Source organism: Salvelinus fontinalis, chromosome 33 (assembly GCF_029448725.1).
Source record: "Salvelinus fontinalis isolate EN_2023a chromosome 33, ASM2944872v1, whole genome shotgun sequence".
Taxonomy (NCBI): domain Eukaryota; kingdom Metazoa; phylum Chordata; class Actinopteri; order Salmoniformes; family Salmonidae; genus Salvelinus; species Salvelinus fontinalis.
Window position 1 is genome coordinate 47572242 of NC_074697.1, and position 18864 is coordinate 47591105.

General features: G+C 42.1%; 1 protein-coding gene across 1 annotated transcript in view; it reads right to left on the reverse strand.

Moving 5' to 3' along the window:
• grik4 (glutamate receptor, ionotropic, kainate 4) overlaps window positions 1-18864 on the reverse strand; it is a 438773-nt gene that overhangs the window by 34129 nt on the left and 385780 nt on the right. Inside the window, exon 12 of the mRNA XM_055896489.1 lies at window positions 11780-11887. Within this exon, the coding sequence (XP_055752464.1) occupies window positions 11780-11887 (108 nt within the window). The remainder of the gene's footprint in view (window positions 1-11779; window positions 11888-18864) is intronic.

The following is an 18864-nucleotide window of genomic DNA, read 5'->3' on the forward strand; positions in this document are numbered from 1 at the left end:
ATAGTCCCAAAAGTGCAAACACCACCCATCCGGCACTGCAGGCAGGCTCAATCAAACGTACAGAGTACTTGAAAGAAAACAAACACTATTTGAACCTGGGTCTAGTTGAATGAGCTGTCACAACCCCTTCACAATACCCCCCATCATCCAGCAAATACAATTATGTGGTCCTGAGCCTATAGCGAACTGGCAGCTCAAATATACACTGAGTATACAAAACAGAACACATGCTCTTTCCATGACATAGACTGTCCAGATGAATGCAGGTGAAAGCTGTGATCCCTTATTGATGTCACTTGTTAAATCCACTTCAATCAGTGTAGATGAAGGGGAGGAGACAGGTTAAATAAGGATTTTTAAGCCTTGAGACAATTGAGACATGGATTGTGTATGTGTGCCATTCAGAGGGTGAATGCGCAAGACACAATATTTAAGAGCCTTTGAATGGGGTATGGTAGTAGGTGCCAAGCGCACAGGTTAGTGTGTCAAGAACCGCAACACTCAGTGGCGACCCGTCATTCAGGACAGGTGGGGCAGAGCCTGTTTTGTGCCCCACATTTTTTGCAAAAAAATAAAAATGATAATAAAACATTTTTTTTTTTTAGGGGGGGGGGGCTTACCTGTTTTGCATGTTATTTTGGCATGTGTCACATATCAGTTTGCAAACAGTTTGCAAAAAAAGGCAGCTCCAAAATGCAGGTTGGTAATGTTCTCTAGTTGCGCCATGATTAGCTCAGTGTTCTGTCACTCGTGGGGACAGTACAGTGGTTCTTCCTTCAAAAGTTGCGTCGTACTGAAGCACAGCTTGCAGGCTGCCGCAGAATTCTATGGCACGTTATTTAAGTGTCAGCCATTGTTGCCATTAATGCCAGTTAGTGCTAGTTTGACCACCAAAGGGCATCTTTGAAAAACATTTTGACTCTTTTTAATATTGGCTGTACTAGAGAATTTAAAACCTTTTTTTGTAAGAACATAGTATATGGGATTGATTTTAAGAAATGTAGCTTAACCTGTTTGGGCTGCAAGGGCAGTATTGAGTAGCCAGATAAAAGGTGCCCATTTCAAACGGCCTCGTACTCAATTCTTGCTCGTACAATATGCTTATTATTATTACTATTGGATAGAAAACACTCTCTAGTTTCTAAAACCGTTTGAATTATATCTGTGAGTCAAACAGAACTCATTTGGCACAAACTTCCTGACCAGGAAGTGGAAAGTCTGAAATCGATGCTCTGTTCTACTTCCTGCCTATAAATGGGCATGATACGTATGAGTATACATGCACGTCATACACCTTCCCCTGGATGTCAAGAGGCGGTGAGAGAAAAAATGTAGTGTTTATCTTGGTCTGAAGTGGAATACAAGCTCTTTGTATGACGTGTCCCCCATTTCCGGTTTTCTGGAGAGCGCGAGGTGGTAACCGGATTTGCCTTCTGTTTAGCTGCCGTTATAGGTGACTACTATCTCCGGCTTTGATTTTATTTGATACATGTGACCATATCATCGTAAAGTATGTTTTTTCAATATAGTTTAATCAGATTATTGAAAATATTTTCCGGAGTTTTGCCGTGTTCCGTTCTCTGACTTTGTTGACGATGGAGCGATTCGTGCCACTTGGCTAGTGCGCTTGCTAAATCGAGAGGGAAAGTGGCCGTTCTAAATCCAAACAACGACTGTTCTGGACAAAGGACCCCTTGTCCAACATTCTGATGAAAGATCAGCAAAAGTAAGAAACATTTTATGATGCTATTTCATATATCTGTCGTGCATGTGAACTAGTCGTCGGCGCCCAACGTTTGGGTACTCTAGCTATACCGAAGTGGATGTCGTAATGAAGTTATTTTTTAGAATCCTAACACTGCGATTTCATTAAGAACTAATGGATCTATCATTTCCTATACAACATGTATTTTTTAGTTATGTTTATGAATAGTCATTTGGTCAGAATATGTGTGTCAGAAAAAGTGTCAGAAAAATATCCGAACGTTGTGGGAAATAGTAGCTACGTTAGCAGAATGTATAACCACTAATTTCAGCTCTAAATATGCACATTTTCGAACAAAACATAAGTGTATGTATAATCTGATGTTATAGGACTGTCATCTGATGAAGAATATCAAGGTTAGTCAAAAATTATATATCTTTTGCTTGTTTGTTACGATCGCTAACCTTTTGCTACTGGGAAATGGCATGTGTTTCTCGCTATTGTGGTAAGCTAATACAAGGCTATATTGTGTTTTCGCTGTAAAACACTTAATAAATTCGGAAATATTGGCTGGAATCACAAGATGCCTGTCTTTCATTTGCTGTACACTATGTATTTTTCAGAAATGTTTTATGATGAGTAATTAGGTATTTGACGTTGATGTCTGTAATTATTATGGCTGCTTTCGGTGCAATTTCTGATTGTAGCTGCAATGTAAACTATGATTTATACCTGAAATATGCACATTTTTCGAACAAAACATAGATTTATTGAATAACATGTTATAAGACTGTCATCTGATGAAGTTGTTTGTTGGTTAGTTTGGTTGGTTCTTGGTTAGTTAGGTTGGCTTTGTGCATGCTACCTGTGCTGTGAAAAATGTCTGTGCTTTTTTGTATTTGGTGGTGAGTTAACATAAATATACGTGCTGTTTTCGCTGTAAAACATTTTAAAAATTGGACATGTTGGCTGGATTCACAAGATGTGTACCTTTCATTTGCTGTATTGGACTTGTTAATGTGTGAAAGTTAAATATTTAAAAAAATATATCTTTTGAATTTCGCGCCCTGCACTTGGACGGACTGTTGTCATAAATGTACCGGCACCGCCCTGCAGCCATAAGAAGTTAATTAATTAGATTAATAGTATGGTGTTTCTATTCCAAGAAAAAGGACAAATTAAACCCTCAGGGTTTCCGGAAAATATGGCGCCGTACAACATGAACGGTCGGGAGTAGGTTACTAAGTGACTGCGAGTGGAGAGCAAAATAATCCTAACATTTCCACACCCTAATTGTAGGCTAACCAATACCCAAATGGAGATTTAGTGACAATAAAAAATCTAATTGATTTATCAAGACAAGTCCCCATGCTTGTCTCAGAGCAGCGTGAAACGATGCTGAAATAGTTGACCACACGCAGGTAGGCTATTGCTCCAAATCCTATTATAACAATTGGATGACTTTGGGTGTTTCAGTAAGCAACAATTTGTTGCCTTTCATTAGGCTACTTTATTCCAATATTTCTGTCATTCAGTGATATTTATCCCCATAGTAATTTGTTATGGATCCATCCAGAAAACAATACATTTGGTGGACTCTGTAAGAGTCTATTGTCCTGCTGCTAGCCCATCAAGGGTGGATGGCCTCTTTTGTATTCTTAAAAGAACTCCAGCACAGAGAAGTGAAAGGATCCTTGAATAATTAAACATGTCAGTAAAATACTGTTAGACTTGGGGATTATGGTCACGGACAGTGCTATTCGCCTGTGCTACACCGAACGTGAATGCCCAGGAAAATGAACAGGTACAGTAGGCTACAATACTGTAAAGTAGGCCGAATAAAGATGAAAATAATGCTTAAATAAATCGACTGCTGGTCTTTACTGTATGCTGCACATTTTTACATTGTATTCCATTTCCAGCGAGACTATTCAAGCCATCGACTCACTGATGATTGAAGATGATGAACGATCGGCAAAGGCAATCTGGAATCTGCTGGCATCACGGCACAACATCAACATCACTCTCATCACAGTCAGAAGACAACTGAAGAAACTTGAGAGGACTTATGGAAAGGCTCTGTAAGACATTTTGTATTTATATATTTAAAAAAATCCCAGAACATTAACCATGTGTGCTTTCTTGTTTTGTACTGTTCTGTAGTTTCGACCCAATGATTCGTCTGACAAACAAAGAACTTTGATTGCTGCAGGCCCAGGCCCAGGCATTGATCAAGCTGGCGAGACATTCAATGACATCATCAAGAGATATGCTGGACCCTATGTCAGAGAGGTGTTTTTGGACCACATTGTATCTATTGTCCTGCGATTAGCCCTTGTGAAAAACAAGTGTTTGAAAACATGTTTTCAAAATGCCTCCAGTTGTCCATCACTACCCTAAATAAAAACACAGCATATAAGGGGCTTTTATATACATTTAATGCAGGGTTAATAATAATGATAATAATCGTTGGTTCACAGTTCAGAACTCATTAAGAGGCGGCTTCTAGCTTTTAAAGAATCTGCAGAACTGGGAAGGTTGTATCCCCCATATATATACAATTTTATTGGTTGCAAGAATTTTGTATAATAATTTAAATAAAATTCAGAGTTTTGAATCCGGCATCGTTTTGCGTGTCAATTCATAAACCAAGTGCCATGGAATCGGTACATCGAAAATCTCTTCCCAACTATTTTGCAATCTATATGGCACAGCTGTCAATTTTTTGGTCCTTAAATGAAACTGGTATATATCTCCGCCAATGCCACCTGACTCTCCATCAATGATGAGTGACTCTCCGCCAATACCACCTAGCTCTGGAACAATGCATCAGCTGATTCATTTTACAATCACGGCTAAATCGATTTAATTAAGGGTTTCAGTTAGGAAAATATGGCGCTGTACAATGTGACCGGTCAGGAGTAGGCCTAAGCTACTAAGTAACTGCGAGTGAAAAGCAAAATAATCCTTTGATTTCCACATAAAAATCTGATTGATTTATAAAGACCAATCCCCATGCTGTCATTCAGTGATGTAAGAATATTTTAAGATAATACACAACGCAGAAGACTAAACGTCAAGAAGGAATTAACGATCAATGGAAATAGTGTTTTTTTCTGTAATAGGGAATTAATGATCAATGGGTCAGAGACATGGGACGAATTTGTCTATACATTGAGCCTGAAACAGGATACTTGTAATCTGGCCATTGGCCCAATTTTACTGCAAGGAATTGCAGTTTATCAACTACAGGCTTGGGAATTCTAATTTGTCAACTACAGGCTTGGGATGGGGGTTATAAATTACCCCCTGCCCCTTTGTTCTGTGGAGAGAATCACTGAGGACAGGGGAGAATGAACATCTACCTCTCAGCATAACATCTACGATTTGTCCCCTATTTTTCTCCGCCTGATTTGCTTTGGGGGTCTGTGTTATGGAAGAGTAACATCAACTACTAACAGTGATATTTATTCCCATAGTAATATGGATCCATCCAGATGTGGTTAGAAAACAATGTATTTGGTGGGCTATGCAAAACATATGGGACATGCCTTGTAAACATCTTCTAATACTGTACATTTAAAGTCCCTAAACTCGGCAAGAGTTTATTGTCCTGCTGATATCCCATCAAGGGTGGTCAAGGCTTCCAGCCTATCAAGGACACGTTGTTTGCAGAGTCCACAAACAGGAGGTGGAGTTCCAGAGCTCACAGGTGTGCCTGGCATGGATTGTGACTCCATCTTGTTCCTCGCCCTCTTCAACGCGTCATTCTCCGCCTGACTCTCCGCCAATGCCGCCTCACTCTCCACCAATGACGAGTGACTCTCCGCCAATGCCGCCTCACTCTCCACCAATGACGAGTGACTCTCCGCCAATGCCGCCTCACTCTCCACCAATGACGAGTGACTCTCCGCCAATGCCGCCTCACTCTCCACCAATGACGAGTGACTCTCCGCCAACACCACCTGGCTCTGGACCAATGCATCAACTGATTCATTTTACAATCAAGGCTAAAGAGATTAAATTAAGGGTTTCAGTTAGGAAAATATGGCGCTGTAGAATGGGACCGGTTGGGAGTAGGCCTCAACTGCTAAAATAATCCTAACATTTTCAAATAAAAATCTGATTGATTTATCAAGACCAGTCCCCATCCTCTATCATTCAGTGATATTTATTCCCTATTGTCCTGCTGATAGTTGAAATACACTTCTGCATTTTGAAAGAGTATTTTTATCATTATTTTATTAACAAAAACATAAATACTGTACAGTATATGCTTTCGGTTGCTTGAGGTTTAGAGTTAGAAATGTACAACTTTAGAGTACTTAATACATTGCAAGTTGAGGGGGATTTTTTTCTCTCACACCTACAGTAGCTGAGCTATTAGACTATCCATTTGTAAAGGTTGAAAAGTCTGTTGTCCTGCTAATAGCCCATCCTGGAAACGTTGTTTGCAGAATTCACAGCCTGCTATGCTTGAGAAAAACAAAATGCCTCCAGCTGTCCATCACTACTGTAAATAAAAACACAGAATATCTAAGGGCCTTTCATATAATTTTAATAATAATCATTGGATAACAGATCGGCTCTTAGAACTCATTAAGAGGCAGCTTCGATCTTCAATATAATCTTTAATTCAGACGGTTAAACCCATAGGTTTTAGGGCTGCAGTAGATTAAAATAAACTGAAAATTGCGTGTCAATTCATAAACCATGTATGGTATATATTTTTATTAATCACAATTTTCTTTAACCAATGTTGGTCTTTAATGCAGGGCTGACAGACAAGTTCCTTACTTTTCCCCCTTCCACTTGATAAAGGTTCCAATTGATGAAGTGTATTTAACCACAATATTTGTTGTATTATTTGTTCTGTCTTTTCTGGTGGATTAAATAAAAAAAGAACGATATTTTGGAGATTATTTATTTGTCAAATTACCGAAAGCGAGCGGTTGTAATCTGAATAAAGGGGAAAACGCCATTCTTGAACATGGGGTGAGACATTGTTACTAATTTGTAAATAAAGCCAGTTTGTTAGACTGATTTATTTCTGTTTTTAGAGGGAGAGAAACCAAAAGCCCACTGTGCCTATTTTTCGAAAATCGTCAGTCCACATGTCAAGTGAAATTCCCCCATTGTATTTACCCAAGTTCTCTCTTAACTACAGGACCACCAACAGTTTTTTGTTGTTGTTCCCTGATGCAGGACTCTAGAGCCAGAGAAGAGAGACTCTCAGACTGAAAACGCCTCCACAGTTTAGACTACCGATAATTCAGATTTTTAACTCCTCCTTGTGATAGTGTGATGCAATGACAAAATGCCATCATCTACCACTAACGGTCACGGCATAAGCTCGTAACTTTTAAAGGAGGAACCACTGTACGTCACCGCCAAGTCTAAGGGTAGACCTCAAAAATTCAAGCCCCTTTGGGTGTTGCCATAGAGTTACATTAGAAGTGTCCATCCAAGAAGGCTCAAGGTCATTGGCCACAGATAAAATTACGTCAAATCACGTTATATCAACAGTAGCTTTGGACTGATCATGTCAACATCATACCTTCAAAATCTTAGCTAGCAGTCATCATCATGAATCAAGTCGACAGTCTACTGGCAAATCCTTTTTAATCCTTTCCATATGAAGATAAATAATGAAGAGAAAGCATAGAAAAAACGTATCGGTGCTCACCGGCCATTGGACATAAACATCACACAACAAGTAGGAAATCGCAAATTCAACAATGAGTGGTTTAGAAGGAATCAGTGACCGTGGCTAACTGCAAGCATTGCAAAGCAATCACTAGCCTACTATTCAGAGGAGTGGCTGTGTGGTCCCAAATCTGGGATTAAGTGTCTCTTTTCCAAGTTTAAAATGATAAACATTCAACATTGGCCATGCTGTCAATAAAGCATGATTTGTGCGGTGCTCAAAACAACTGTTTACTCGGAACTGCGAAAACTTGACTTCAGTGAGTTCAAAACTGAGAATTCCATAAATCCAGAGAATGCCAGACTTTGGTGACAAAATTTGCTCACGAATGCCACCAACATTTGCCCGCCATGCCACCTCCCTGTTCAAGTGAGCACAGCACAACAAGGTGAGTCCAAAAATATCTGCTGCATAAATGATGTAATATGCCAGGGAGATATGTATACTATAGTTAAGAAAGTAATACTAAGTGTATGTTGTGTAGTAAGCTGTTAGTAGCCCATGTGCCGCACCCTAATCCTTTGGTCTATTTACCCCTCTTAATTTTGCCTACTGTTCTGACTTGGTGGTGCACATGTAGCCTATAACCTGTTTTAGAGAAATGTAATCACCAAATATTGTAAGAGCTTTCATTGTCTGCTTCTACGCCCCCTTTATTTATCCTACGGTTCTGACTTAGTGTACAGGGAATACACTGTAAGAACGGCCCATGTTCTGAATTCTGTCGCTATACATTTCATAAAGTGCGAAACAAATAGTTATATTGACTACGTCCATCCTAGCTCGCTCATTAATGTCTAAAACTAAATGATGGTTTGCCTCTCATCCGCATCCCCTTACGCCATAGTTTGTACTGAAACATCTCAATTGCCATTAGAAATTACATTTGTTTAAGCAAGTCAGCCATATCAGCTATGTTTTTTTAAAGACAGTAAATGAGGCTGAATGCAATGTTTCGCTGACAGAAAATGCTCCGCTGACAGCCAGGTGTAGCAGTGTTAAGATGTTGGTACTGCTGTTGGGACAGCTTATGTAGGCCCTAACAGTTTGTGGGCACCGTTTGTCATCGTTATAGTGCAATTATTGTATTGTTTTGCTGGCATGCATTCCACTTTATTATAATTTTTTGCCCCACCAAGATTAACATGCTAAAATCGCCACTGGCAACACTGCTGGGTTGTTCACACTCAAGTTTCCCGTGTGTATCAAGAATGGTCCACCAACCAAAAGACATCCAAGCAACTTGACACAACTGGGAGAAGCATTGGAGTCAACATGGGCCAGCATCCCTGTGGAATGCTTTCGATACCTTGTAGAGTCCATGCCCTGACGAATTGAGGCTGTTCTGAGGGCGACTCAATACTAGGAAGGTGTGCCTAATGTTTGATATAATCAGTGTATAACCTTGTGTGTGCGTGGCAGTCTCAAATGGTGAGAGACTATCGAAATTTGGAAAATTGGTTGTGTGTGAAAGAGAAAGACAAATTTATCATTGCCCTTGACCATCTTCTTAAGCTTGAGCAGGAAAATCGAATGACACTCTTCTCTCGCACTCTTCTCTCTCACATCCAAATGCCACCGTCTTACAATCCACTCTTAGGTATTGTTGTACTGTAACAACGACATGTCTTGGCGATAACGCCCTGTATGCCTGAAATCTTTCAAATACTTTAGCTGGGCTTGATTGAGCATGACTGGCACAATGGAACTAATGAAAGAGTCTCAAAAGTGAAAAGCCTGCCCATCTGGCACTCCAAGTAGACTGAAGCAAACATTTAAAGATGGAATTCGCAGTAGGGGGAAACAGCGCCACTGTCCACCCCACGGTCGATGTTATTTTATTTATTTATTGACGAAGCAGAGGTGGGGAGCTTTGAGCATCATGGTCAAAATAATTGCAGTACATACAGTTAACTGACCAAATAAACCAACATACCGAGTGTCTTTATAGGGCGTTGGGCCACCACCAGCCAGAACAGCTTCAATGCGCCTTGGCATAGATTCTACAAGTGTCTGGAACTCTTTTAGAGAGATGCAACAACATTCTTCCACAATAAACTCCATAATTTCTTGTTTTGTTGATGGTGGTGGAAAATGCTATCCCTAAACATCCCATAAGTGTTCAATAGGGTTGATATCTGGTGATTGAAGAGGCCATAGCATATGGTTTACTTAGTTTTCATGCTCATTAAACCGTTCAGTGACCACTCGTGCCCTGTGGATGGGGGCATTGTCATCCTATGAGGGCATAGCCATGGTAGCCAAGCATTTTTTGCATGATGGATTGCTAATTGCTTAATTAACTCAGGAACCAAACCTGTATGGAAGCACCGGCTTTCAGTGTACTTTGTTTCCATTGCTTTGGCAGTTACCTGAATGCTGTTGTTCTATTGTGCTTGTGCAATGATGTCCGAGGGAATAAGAAACAGTGTTTGTTGTTTGCAGTAACTTCTTTGTTGTTGTAATATCGAAAATGGACGTGGCAGTTTCCCTATTAAAGATTCCAAGGTTCAAGTACTATTTACACTCTCTCTCCTAAAGAGGCCTGAGCCAGCCAATCATAAATGACTTTAAAACAAATCAACTGAGGGCCGAGTCTCTATTATCTTCCCAGAGCAATCAGGAGTTCAGAAATAGAGCTATCGCAGGAATTTCTTTCACGAACATTCAAAGGATGGATAAAACAAAAATCGGTAACAAAAAGAGTGATTACAATGTAACGTCAGTGGTCTGTGGAGGTGCAAAACCAAAACCCCAAAAATTCAGAGGGGAAGGATGTTTTCTGTATTGCGTCAGCTCTCGGAGGCACATAGGCCACGGGGATGGTGATGCGGAACTGTACTGGAACAGTCTGCAGGAGGGGTAGACCCACAGGTGTAGGAGGAATCCTCCTGATGCCGCGCCGCACTGCAGCTGCCCAAGACTGCAACGCCTAGCCCACCCCCACCGGCAGAGATAAAACGTGACACAGCAATCACGGCTTGATGAATGAGTTGTGATAGCGACGAAATTGCTCCTCGGTGGCTTTTGAAAGTTGCCTGGACGATTCTATATCTAATGAAATTAACACGTAGCACTTCACATGGCCTGCCGTAATATTATCTCTCTCACTCGTCGTAACAGCCCAGCCACAATGGTTACATATTTAATTGCTAAGCGTAGAGCCTTATAGATAGTATCTAAACAACTGGGCCTACTAAGCACAGCAGCGATACGCCTTTCTGAGTGTATATCGAGGATAAGACTGTATTTACATCAAGGAAGCCTTCAGAGTCGGGGCATATAAACATTTACATTTGAGTCATTTAGCAGATGCTCTCATCCAGAACGACTTACACGGAACCCAAACCGGCTGCGTGCGTGCGCCATCGTGCATACATTTATTTTGTCCCCCTACAACAAATGCGATCACGACACGCAGGTTAAAATATCAAAACAAACTCTGAACCAATTATATTAATTTGGGAACAGGTCGAAAAGTATTAAACATTTATGGCAATTTAGCTAGTTAGCTTGCACTAGCTAGCTAATTTGTCCTCTTTAGCTAGCTTGCTGTTGCTAGCTAATTTGTTCTGGGATATAAACATTGAGTTGTTATTTTCCCTGAAATGCACAAGGTCCTCTACTCCGACAATTAATCCACACATAACACGGTCAACCGAATTGTTTCTAGGCATCTCTCCTCCTTCCAGGCTTTTTCATCTTTGAACTTATATGGTGATTGGCATTTAAACTTTCATAGTATTACTACACCGACCGGCAACACAGTTCGTCTTTCAATCACCCACGTGGGTATAACCAATGAGGAGATGGGAGAGGCAGGACTTGCAGCGCGATCTGCGTCAGAAATAGAAAGGAGTTCTATTTTAGCCCTTGGCAATGCAGACGCTCGTTGACGCGGGCGAGCAGTGTGGGTAATATAGATTTCTAAATTTATTTTGCAACGCTCACGCGAGCGGTATGGTCAGCCTATTACAGGAGCAATTAGGGTTAAGTGCCTTGCTCAAGGGCACATCGACATATTTTTCACCTAGTCGGCTCAGGGATTACTGGCCGAACGCTTTTAACCACTAGGCTACCTGCTGCCATCAAGACAAAGAAGTCAACTCTATGAATGGCAAGCACTATATGGTGAAATACCACCCCACGACACCTTATTGTCAACCACTCTCTATATCTAAACCAAGTGGGTGGTCCAGCACATGTCTGTCATTCGGAGTGTGACGGCGTGACAGGGGTAACATGATTTATTATGTTGAAATACCACGTCACTATACTTTAACATCTACCACTCTCTCCATTCTAAACCAAGTGGAGTGTCCAGAACGTGTGTCATTGGGAATGTGTTGCTGTGACGGTTCACTCACCAGAATAGTGGTGATAGTGAGGGTGGTGTTGAAGAGAGTGTCGGTCACGTTGATTGATGGAAGCTTCCTCTCCATGGACAGGCCCTGCTCTGAGTGCCACTGGCCAATCTGCAAGGGGGATATGGATACACACAGGTACACGCCAACGCACACGCACAGACACACACGGAGAAAACAACTGTTAGAGAATTAATCAAAGGTCTAGGCAGCGAGCAGCCTATCAAACTAGCCAAACAGACAATACTCTTTCTTCTGAGCTGAAACCAGTTTAAGAAGGCACTCAGTCACCGTGCCAATCCCAAGGTCACCCTTAAAAGGGGGAGAGAGCGAACTAGAGCGGGAGAGAAAAGGGAGAGAGAGATGAAGCACAAAGACACATGCTGCTCCTTGAAGAAATACATTGGGGCATGTGTTCAATCAGGAGACAACAGAATGCTTTCATTAGCTCAATTACACCGAATTCTCTGAAGCGAGCCAATGTCCTCATTACCATTAGAGCTCGGCTGGCGCCCCTCCACCACTTCTCCTTGCACTCCTCCAGCAGGACCTTGTATGGTCATCCCATCTTGCCCTTAACACGCATGTCACTCAGTGGCGGTGCTACATCATGCCTAACTTTTAATTTGCATTGTAATTGCAAAGCAGTATGGTTCATTGGGCTCTCTGATTAATTCCTTTTGTTGAGGTATTGGTTAATTTATCATCCCCTACCAATCAATCCCTGGCCGGTGAGTGGCTGGCTGCATTAGAGTGGCTGCGTGCGTGTGTGTATGTGTGTGCGTGTGTCAAGTTGTGCATATGCGTCAGGGTACAACAGCAGTGGGGTCTAAATGGATTCTTTGACTATGTAGTTATCCCATTTCACTGTCACAAGGCAATGAGAGGAATGGAACAATCTTTTTTATTTGTAAAAAATATTTTACCCCTTTTTCTCCCCAATTTCGTGGTATCCAATTGGTAGTAGTTACTGTCTTGTCTCATCGCTGCAACTCCCGTATGGACTCGGGCGAGGCGAAGGTTGAGAGCCATGCGTCCTCCGAAACACAACCCAACCAAGCCACACTGCTTCTTGACACAACACACATCCAACCCGGAAGCCAGCCGCACCAATTTGTCGGAGGAAACACCGTACACCTAGTGACCTGGTCAGCGTGCACTGCGCCCGGCCCGCCACAGGAGTCGCTAGTGCGCGATGAGACAAGGATATCCCTGCAGGCCAAACCCTCCCTAACCCGGACGAGGCTGGGCCAATTGTGCGTCGCCCCATGAGCCTCCCGGTCGTGGCCGGCTGCGGCAGAGCCTGAGCTCGAACCCAGAATCTCTGGTGGCACAGCGCCATCTGGGAGGCCCGAATGGAAGAATCTTAGCCATTATACCACCTATATTTGACTGACTGACACATTATAGCCTAGGCTTTAATATGTACACTACCGTTCAAAAGTTAGGGGATACTTAGAAATGTCCTTGTTTTTGAAAGAAAAGCACCGTTTTTGTACATCAAATTGATCAGAAATACAGTGTAGACATTGATAATGTTGTAAATGACTATTGTATGACTATCCTGATTAAGAAGCAATAAAACTGGCCTTCTTTAGATTAGTTAAGTATCTGGAGCATCAGCATTTGTGGGTTCGATTACAGGCTCAAAATGGCCAGAAACAAAGACTTTCTTCTGCAACTCGTCAGTCTATTCTTGTTCTGAGAAATGAAGGCTATTTCATGAGAGAAATTGCCAAGAAACTGAAGATCTTGTACAACGCTGTGTAATACTCCCTTCACAGAACAGAGAAAACTGGCCCTAACCAGAATAGAAAGAGGAGTGGGAGGCCCCGGTGCACAACAGAGCAAGAGGACAAGTACATTAGTGTCTAGTTTGAGAAACAGATGCCTCACAAGTCCTTAACTGGCAGCTTCATTAAATAATACCCGCAAAACACCAGTCAACGTCAACATTGAAGAGGCGACTCCGGGATGTTGTCCTTCTCCTAAGCACAATCAACAGCCTGATCAACTCTATGTGAAGGAGATGTGTCGCGCGGCATGAGGCAAATAGCGGTCGCACCAGATACTGAATGTTTTTCTTATCCATGCCCCTATCTTATTTTTAAGGTATCTGTGACCAACAGATGCAGATCTGTACTCCCAGTCATGTGAAATACATAGATTGGGGCCTAATGAATTCCATATATGAACTGTAACATATTATGAATAATCTGGAATCAACTGGCATCTACTTGTGAAACACTGATTCATATCATAGAACGACTTTGTAATCCAAGGTGATTCATACAACACATGTAGATATTCAACGATTCATCGTTGCACTTTTGGAGACTTGCACAATATTCCTGCTGCTTTTCTGTTTTTTTTTCAAGTCTTTGAACGTCACACGGCTAAGAAAAGTTTCCATGTTGTTTTCTTTCAAAGCTAAATTGCCGCCAATCCTTTCTACGCGCTTAACATAATCAGAGACTCCATTTGAAAGTGTACCATTCTTCTCACGCACAAATGGAATACAAACAGGGGCGTAACAACGCTGCACTAGCTGCCGACGGCTTCCGGGAGTTCGGGTGGGGGAGGGAGAGGAGGAGAACAACGTGTGCACATTGCTGGGATCTATCGGAACATTGTTCAGCAATCAGCTTGTGCAATCAGTTGTCAAGTGCATCTCCCCTGTAGAGAGTCGTGGTTGAACGCTGTGGAAGGCAGCGGCTCAACAATGCACCACCGGGCACGGGCGGGCTGCGGAGGAGCAGAGGGGATGTTAGGAGAAGGGCAGACGGGTAAGGACGGGTGACGTGGCGGCACCGCAGGCTGTCGGGACAGAAATAGATGGGCTGAGTACGTGTGTGTGTGTGTTCATTTGTGCGAGTGCGTGGATGTGTGGGAGCCTCAGAGCAGGAAGAGTTCCCAGGCATCTGCCAAAAGGGAGGAACTGCTCTGAGAGTGGCCCTCTGCTCAACTCAGCTAGCTTTGACAATAGGGAATGCAGTGCACAGCAGCTTGCACAAATACTGTAGAGATGAGACACAAGTGAGACTGCACACCTAACCATAAACACATACTTTAAACATACACAAGCCAAATGATCTGATCAAGGTGTACATACAATACCATTCAAAAGTTTGGGGTCACTTAGAAATTAAGAGAGTTCCTCTGTCCAGTGTCTGTGTTCTTTAGCCCATTTTAATCTTTTATTTTTATTGGCCAGTCTGAGATATGGCTTTTTCTTTGCAACTCTGCCTAGAACGCCAGCATCCCGGAGTCACCTCTTCACCGTTGACATGGAGACTGGTGTTTTGCGGGTACTATTTAATGAAGCTGCCAGTTGAGGACTTGTGAGGCGTCTGTTTCTCAAACTAGACACTCGAATGTACTTGCCCTCTTGTTCAGTTGTGCACCGGGGCCTCCCACTCCTCTTTCTATTCTGGTTAGAGCCAGTTTGTTCTGTTCTGTGAAGGAAGTAGTACACAGCGTTGTACGAGATCTTCAGTTTCCTGGCAATTTCTCGCATGGAATAGCCTTCATTTCTCAGAACAAGAATAGACTGACAAGTTTCAGAAGAAAGTCTGTTTCTGGCCATTTTGATCCTGTAATCGAACCCACAAATGTTGACGCTCCAAATACTCAAATAATCTAAAGGCGGCCAGCTTTATTGCTTCTTTAATCAGAACAACAGTTTTCAGCTGTGCTAACATAATTGCAAAAGGGTTTTCTAATGATGAATTGGGGCGGCAGCGTAGCCTAGTGGTTAGAGTGTTGGACTAGTAACCGGAAGGTTGCAAGTTCAAATCCCCGAGCTGACAAGGTACAAATCTGTCGTTCTGCCCCTGAACAGGCAGTTAACCCACTGTTCCTAGGCCGTCATTGAAAATAAGAATTTGTTCTTAACTGACTTGCCTAGTTAAATAAAGGTAAAAAAAATAAAAAAATAAAAATAAATAAATAAATTAGCCTTTAGAAATGATCAACTTGGATTAGCTAACACAATGTGCCATTGGAACACAGGAGTGGTGGTTGCTGATAATGGGCCTCTGTACGCCTATGTAGATATTCCATGAAAAATCAGCCATTTCCAGCTACAATAGTCATTTACAACATTAACAATGTCTACACTGTATTTCTGATCAATTTGATGTTATTTCAATGGATAAAAAAAAGAAGTGCTTTTCTTTCAAAATGTGACCCCAAACCTTTGAACAGTAGTGTATATCTAGTGTGCCTATGAGACACAAAGGGTTTGGTGAACTACCTTATGCTTGTTCAATTAGACGCCTTGCCTGATACCTGAAGACTCATGTAAGCTCCCAGAGCTAACGCCAGTGGGTTAACACAACCTTAAGTTATGGTTCTTTAGCTATTCGGTCAAACTTTGACAATTTGATACATATTCAAACAATCTGCCATTTGAAACGGTTCAATGTCCTCACTCCTCCATATTCCCTGTCTGACTGTATCAATACCTTTGAGTGGCACTAAAAACAGCCGTTTCAACAATCCAGAACATGACACGGGGACAGGCCAAGGTAAATGGGAGTAACTGTCTAAGTGGCACCCATATCCTGCTAATTAAAATGAAGTATGATGAATCGGAGGTGTAACCACTGTCTTTCATTCCTCTTCACAGACAGGTACATATAATATCAGCGTCAAACGATGTGTTATTTTCCTTGTAGCTCCTTTGTCACACGGTGCTACAACTTATTCTTCTGGCCTTGAGTGTGATGCAAGAACATTTTCCCCGAGGTTGAGAGAGAGCGTCGATCATCGCGTCGATCGATCTTACCGAAGCACAATATGGTGGTCACTCAATCCCCCTACTGCTTCTATACGCCACCTGAAGATCCAATGATGTGGACTCAGAACCCTTCAAAAAAACTACAATTAAAATACAGTGATGAAGCAAAGCGTTCCAAATTGAGTCCTCGCAACCCTTTTTCCTATGTTCTGATATGTTGCACCTGTTGACAGTAGCATAATAGTCCTACTGCACAGCTATACTTCCTCTTCAACTGCTAATCGAGCTGACTGCCTCTCTACACCTGCATGTGTAAGTCGGGTTGAGCCGTTCGGGCCTTCTTTTCTCCACTGACTCCTCAGGAGAAGTGTGAACTGAGAGAGCGAGAGAGAGAGAGAGAGGGTGTAATGTTTACTGTTAATTCTTATTGTTTATTTGACTTTTTCTTATTATCTAGTTCACTTTGACAATGTTAACATATGTTTCCCATGCCAATAAAGCCCTTAAATTGAATTGAATTGAGAGAGGGAGAAAGGAGGAGATTAGTGTCCTAGCCAGGAGTGGCAGTCATTTACTTCGGAACCAGAGCAGAGTGCAGAGTGAAAGGAAGAGAACAAATCAATGAAAAGGTGGTGAGGAGAAGAGGAAGAGAGCAGGGAAGCAGAGTGGAGCATGTGAAGGATTACCCCAGGCTCACTCTGGCACCTGAAATTACAGCGTATAGGCGCAAGATAAGGGCCCTAGCTCAAGGGAAAGAAACCGCTCCTAGATTTCACTTTGAAAGACAGAGCATATCCATTAGGACATGGCAAGCAGGGCTGTGTTTTCCGACAAATGCCTATATTATGCTATGGTGCTACTGCTACGCTACCAGTATCTTGTAGGGCAATGTAGACTCCAAGCCTTCGCTCTCTAGCGAAAGGATTTTGGTTATGATGGTGGATAAGGACTGTGTGTGTGTCTGTGTGTGTGTGTGTTCATTAGGCACGAAACAGAATGAGAGGTACTATGTGAACTTGTCCAGTAAGAAACGTGTGTACAGTAAGAACAGCGGTGTAAAGTAAGTAAAAAAACTTTAAAGAACTACTAAATTCCTAAAGAAAAGAATGTACTTTTTACTCCATACATTTTCCCTGACACCCAAAAGTACTCGTTACATTTTGAATGCTTAGCAGGACAGGAAAATGGTCCAATTCACGCACTTATCAAGAGAACATCCCTGGTCATCCCTACAGCCTCTGATCTGGCGGACTCACTAAAACACGAACGCTTTGTTTTTAAATGATGTCTGAGTGTTGGAGAGAGACCCTGGCTAGCCGTAAATTTAAAAAACAAGAAATGATTTACTCTTTTACTTTTGATACTGAAGTATATTTAAAACCAAATACTTTAAGACTTTTACTCAAATACTATTTTACTGGGTGACATTCACTTTACTTGAGTCATTTTCTTTTAAGGTATCTTTACTTTTACTCAAGTATGAGAATTGGGAACTTTTTCAACCACTGAGTAAGAAATGCTTGGTACGGTGTTCCCTATTGAACAGGTCCCAGGTATGCCTGTGGTACTGCATCTCCCCAGGAGCAAGATGGTGGATCACTGCATAAATAAACGCTGCCTCGCTTAACACAGAGATGTACACTTTGCTTCGCATAATGAAGATGGCTCCATATGAAAATAGCGCAAGGCACACAAAGACAATGTTATCTCAAAAACCATTAGTAGAAATGTATGCTATAGAGAATAAAGACGTACTACGTGTGTGTGCGTGCGGCCGACTTGGTTTTGTTATATTTCCGCTCTAGTAATGACCACACCAGTCAAGGAAAGGCCAGCCCAAAAGGTCATGCTCGTTTATGTGCTTTCACGACGTGACCTTTCAATACAATCAAAATTTCAATTTGCACCGCCTACTAGGCGAACAAAAAAATGTCTTGTTAGTTCCACGATGCAAAAGACAGTTTCCCACATTCATTATTTGGTATTATCGATGCGGTGGCCGCGACGTCACGTTCTCTGTTGGCATAACGAGCGCTCGATTGAGAGGGAGCCGAACAGCCGCCTGAGCACTTCAAAGCGCACCTCTGAGCCGCGGGCCATTCCCTTTTTCTCACACACACACACACACACACACACACACACACACACACACACACACACACACACACACACACACACACACACACACACACACACACACACACACACACACACACACACACACACACACACACACACACGATGCCCTCCCAAACACTGTCCCTTAAAAACCACAGACCCCAAAACAGCTGATTGTTCAGCAAACGTCTCTTTCTCTGGATCCATTCTTGGGCCACACAGTAGCGGG